Below are 5,506 nucleotides of genomic sequence, written 5' to 3'. Positions count from 1 at the left end.
CAGTCTAGGCAAAAATCAGTATGGCTAAAGTTAATTCACATTGTTTATGGATTACCAGTGATCGGATTATCTAAAATACAATTCTTTTATGTGTTTTTCAGGTGTGTTTTCACATTTAACCACGTTCCATCTAATTATTCTGAAATAACTTTTACAATAACTATATAATCCTTTTGTATGCTATTCATTATAAAAAATGTACTGATTTTTTTGTGGATATGTTTTTTTCTCTTGTCACTTATTGACACTTTATTTCCTTGTGGCTTTGGTTGCATATCTATATAAAATTGAGAAAAATAGACAATTTTAATGATGCTATGTGGACATAAAAGGAACAAAATTATAATGATTTCATTTGCCTTGATCAATTTTTGATGGCAAAATTATGATACTGTACTAAATTGTAATAGAAATCTTATGTTGCTATATACTTTGAAGACCAAATCTATGAGCCAGACCTTCACTTCTCTATATTTGAAAGACTCATTGTCTTAGTAATTGGACATGCCCAGTATTATCAATTAAATTTCTGTCCAAAGGGTTTCTCTTTAACACTTCTGCCAAGATCATCTGGGCTGTATGCAGAGATGGGCTATGAGTTACAGAATTGTGACTTCATATTTTATTTCCCAGCTCCATAAAAGCAATATATAGACACCAGTGAAATGAAAAGGCAAAATCAGAGCTCTGTTGTTGAATTTATTCTCCTGGGCTTTTCTAACTATCCTGAACTCCAAGAGTGGCTCTTTGGGGTTTTCTTGGTTATTTACCTGATGACTCTAATGGGAAACGCCATCATTATAGTTGTCATTTCCCTGGAAAAGAGCCTCCATATTCCCTTGTACCTGTTTCTTCTGAATTTGTCCATGTTAGAAATGTGTTTCAGTGCTGTCATTATGCCTAAAATGTTAGTGGTCCTGTCGACTGAAAAAACTACAATTACCTTTGTAGGCTGCTTTGCACAGATGTATTTTATTCTTCTTTTTGGTGTGACTGAATGTTTTCTCCTGGGGGCCATGGCCTATGACCGATACGCTGCAATCTGTCATCCACTCAACTACCCAGTGATAATGAACAAAAGCTTTTTCATAAAATTAGTAATTCTCTCTTTGGGCTCAGGGATGATGGTGGCTACTTTGCAGACCACATGGGTATTTAGTTTTCCCTTCTGTGGTCCCAATGAAATCAACCATATTTCTTGTGAAACTCCAGCAGTGCTAGAACTTGCCTGTGCAAATATATTTTTGTTTGAAATCTATGCATTAACAGGCACAGTTTTGGTTGTTATAGTTCCTTTTTTGTTAATCCTCTTGTCTTACATTCGAATTCTCTTTGCCATCCTGAAGATGCCATCAACCAGTGGAAGGCAAAAGGCCTTTTCCACCTGTGCCTCCCATTTGACTTCTGTGACCCTCTTCTATGGCACAGCCACTATGACTTACATACAGCCTAACTCTGGGTACTCCCCCGAAACCAAGAAAGTTATGTCACTGGCTTACTCACTTCTTACACCTCTGCTGAATCCATTGATTTATAGTTTGCGAAACAGTGAAATGAAACGAGCCTTAATAAAACTATGGCGAAATAAAGTCAACTCATACACATTGTGACTGTGCCAACAAGCCAAGTTATATTTGGTCACTTTCTGTCTAAATGTTATTGAAATTGACTAACATGGTGAAATGAATTTAATTTCTTGATGTGAGTATAGTGAATTTGTAAGTTTTATAAGCTCAAAAGTATATTAGGGATCATTCTTCTCTACTGTTATTGATTTTTCCAAGATGCATATGTTGTGAGGATATATAACATGACAATTTATTGTGAAGTCTCCTTCATTGCTGGATGGTTGTCATCAGGATTAAATATCATTAAATTCCTGCTTTTATATTTTTATGTGTACTGATGTTTGTTTTTCGAACAGAATTCCTCAAAGTGGGACTGAAGAGATGATGTTGATTCATACACATTTCAATAACTATTTCAGATTTACATTTTGTGTGGGTTTTTGGGGCTACTCCCAGCAGTGCTCAAGAGTTACTCCTCGCCCTGTGCTCAGAGATCATTGTTGATGGGATTTTGGGGACCATATATGGTGACAAAGAGCAAACTTGGGTTGACCAAATGCAAGGCAAACCTCCTATGGCACTAACCCCTAGACTTACTTCCCCTCCTTTCCCTTTAATTATATTTTGTGAAAGTACCATGACTTACAGTTATTCACAGCTGGGTCTTAGCATACAATGTTCCATCACTAATTCCACCACCCTTAGACCTACTTTAAGAAAATGATTATAGCTTCTTACCATTGGCAAGCAGGCTTACTCTGCTGCTCTTTATGAGACCAACAAATTTTTAAGATGTTTGCCTCTCACAGCTATATCACACTATATTTGTGGGACCACATTGATTCTACATCATAAACTTCTAAAGAATATTATTCAAAACAGAATTTCTTTTGATACTTTTCCATATATTTATCGAACCTCAACAAAAGTTTCAACTCAGAAACCTCAGACAGTTTCTTCAGAACACATTCCAGAAGATTAGGAAGTTAAAGAGCAACTTTTTAAAAGGAAATGGTATGGTGAGTTATTCATTAAAAAATTAAGTTATCACTGGAATTCAGAAATCCTAAAATGGGCATGTGTCTAAAAAAAGGAAATCAGGACTTAAAGCAGGTTATGCAAATTTTAATCAGTTCTATGAAAATATAATTTCATATATAAATAAATATTTTATGATCTCACTTATATGTGGAATGTCAAACACCTAGTTATAGAATTGAAGAGTGATTGCCAGGAGTAGGTAGGGCTGAAGAAATGAGACCTTGGTCAAATTTCTAGTAGAGAATTAAGTATTAGAGACCTAGTGTACAATATGGTAATATATTTAGCAATATGTTTATGTATTCAAAATATGTTAATAAAAATATTCAAACTCACACATATGCACTCAAGTGTTTATGAAAATTAATGAATATGTTAATGAATACTACTGTAGCAATATTTTGTAATAGATAATAGAGTTAAATTATTTTATCATACACCTTAAATTTATATAATAATTGTGTCAGTACATCTTACAAAGCTGAAAAAGTAGTAGATATACTATAAATCTACCTGGGGCACCCCAGAGAGGGGCAGGTGAGAGCCCTCCCCGCCCAAGGGACCCAGCCCCGGCAGCCGACCTCCACTATTCAATCACTCCCATGCTCCAGGCCACTTTCCACATGCACGGGCTGAGTCTCGAGCATGAGCAAAGTCCCATGGAATCCAGGTAATGTGGAACTTTGTGATCTTGGACTCTGGGCTCAATGGGACCCGAGATCAGAGAGCCTCTACCTGCTTCCCCCAGTCTGCAGCCACCCAGGGGTTATTCTCTTAAACCACCTCCTGCTGGAGCCAGACAATCTCCTCATTGGCCACCCTCCAGAACTCATGCTTCTCCCAGAAGGGTGCAAAAGATTGAGGCCCCCATAACCATGCCACCAGACTCCGCGCCAGAGACTGTTTCCACTTGGGGTGTCCCAGAGGGGGTGGGGGAGAGCCCTCCCCACCCAAGGAACCCAGCCCCGGCAGCCGACCTCCACTACCCAACCACCTCCATGTTCCAGGCCACTTTCCACATGCTCAGGCCAAGTCTCACGCATAAGTGAACATATTCCTGGACACATCATAAGACACTCCCTACCCATTTTCCATGAAACCATAGAGGGATATATATGTATATATGTTATATCTATATATCTATATATGTATATATCTTGGAGAGCCTAGCAAGCTACCGAGAGTATCCTGCCCCTGCATGGCAGAGCCTGGCAAGCTCCCTGGGATGTATTCGATATGCCAAAAACAGTAACAATAACAGGTCTCATTCCCCTGACCCTGAAAGAGCATCCAATCATTGGGAAAGATGAGTAAGGAGAGGCTGCTAAGATTTCAGTGCTGGGATGAATGGAGACATTACTGGTGCCTGCTAGAGTAAATCGATGAACAACAGGATGACAGTGATACAGTGATAGTATAAATCAATAAAACCATCACAAGTTGGAATTCTTCTCTTCAAGACATTGTATGAAACATCTTATATTCTCTCTCAGTTTATTCTTGATTTTAATTGCTTTTTGCCCATTTTAAAAAAAAATTAAATTCCTTTTATCGAATCACTATAGCTTTTTGATCTCTTTTGAGATTTATTTATGAGTTTCTGGAGCAAGGCTGGTATATGAGCTTACATGGTGACGCTGAAGGAAGGAGGGTGTGACATCTTCACAATTAAATTTTTGGCAGTTTAATTTCTTGGAAAACTTGGTCCTACGCTGCCATCATCTTCTGTCCTCTCAGTTGATTCTTATTACATATATCTTGAAATTTCACTGAAAAATTTTTTGTTACTTAGACTCATCACTTTTGCAAGTTTTATATTTTTTGGTTAGTTTTCCAAGTCCATGTTTACACTCTATTCATTCAAAATCTATTTACTTTCTTTCCATTTTGCATGAATATTATTTTTTTGTTGTTTCTTTGTGGATCACACCTGGTGATGCTCAGGGGTTACTCCTGGCTCTGCACTCAGGAATGACTCCTGGTGATGCTCGGAGGACCATATGGGATGCCGGGGATCGAACCCAGGTCAGCCACATGCAAGGCAGATGCCCTACCCGCTGTGCAATCTCTCTGGCCCCATTGAGTGAATATTCCAATCTCTCTTTACCATGGGTTTCAATGCAGTTTATTATTTTTTAAATATTTTCAATGTGGGTGTCACATCTGAGATAAAACATGAATTTCTTCTCTAACAATATTATATAAGGTTAAGTCAGTTTCAACTGTTTTTCATGTTGTCTCTGAACATGTAAATTCTCGTTTTGTGCTTGAAATTTATATTGTAAATTACTTTAATAAATTTTAAACTGTTTAGTAATATTCCAAGACAATTTTCACCTGCTCCAAAGCAACTTGTTTCAGTGGATGCTTTGACATTTGTTTTTATGGTTATTTTTTTCATCTTACCCTTAGGTTTCTACTCTGATGATGAATATCTTTGGATTATTTTTATGTTTGTAAAAATGTCTTATTTTTGAACCAGCAGTGTGCAGGATGTTTGGAGATAGGGCCAGATCATATTTCAACCAAGCAAGAACTTGTCGTGTTAATATCTGCACGAATGCTGGCTGACTTCAACCGTGAGTGTGGAAAGATCGGACTGCAGCTGAATCTCACGAAGACAATGTTCATGAGAAATGAACTAGTTCCTGACATTCCATTTGCTCTCAATAGAATGAACATCTATGAATGCAGCAGTAATGTGTACCTGAGTCAAGAACTCAACATGACGAATGACTAGGTGCCCGAACTGCGCAGGAGGAAGAGAGCGGCATGGAACGCCTTCAAGAGCCTTGAAGAAGTTGTTAAGAGGATGAAGAATCTCTGGCTCTGGGCACATCTTTTTGACTCCACCATTCTTCCTGCACTAACATATGCCTCAGAGAACTGGGCCCTAG

General features: G+C 38.0%; 1 protein-coding gene across 1 annotated transcript; it reads left to right on the top strand.

Moving 5' to 3' along the window:
• Positions 1–665: 665 nt before the first annotated feature.
• On the top strand, positions 666–1,610 carry LOC101544443 (olfactory receptor 10A3-like). Its single transcript, XM_004613627.2, has one exon. It carries the CDS (start codon positions 666–668, stop codon positions 1,608–1,610), a length of 945 nt encoding a protein of 314 aa, XP_004613684.2.
• The last annotated feature ends 3,896 nt before the right edge of the window (positions 1,611–5,506 follow it).

This window comes from Sorex araneus, chromosome 6 (genome assembly GCF_027595985.1).
Source record: "Sorex araneus isolate mSorAra2 chromosome 6, mSorAra2.pri, whole genome shotgun sequence".
Lineage (NCBI taxonomy): Eukaryota > Metazoa > Chordata > Mammalia > Eulipotyphla > Soricidae > Sorex > Sorex araneus.
This window is presented reverse-complemented; position numbering and strand designations above follow the sequence as displayed.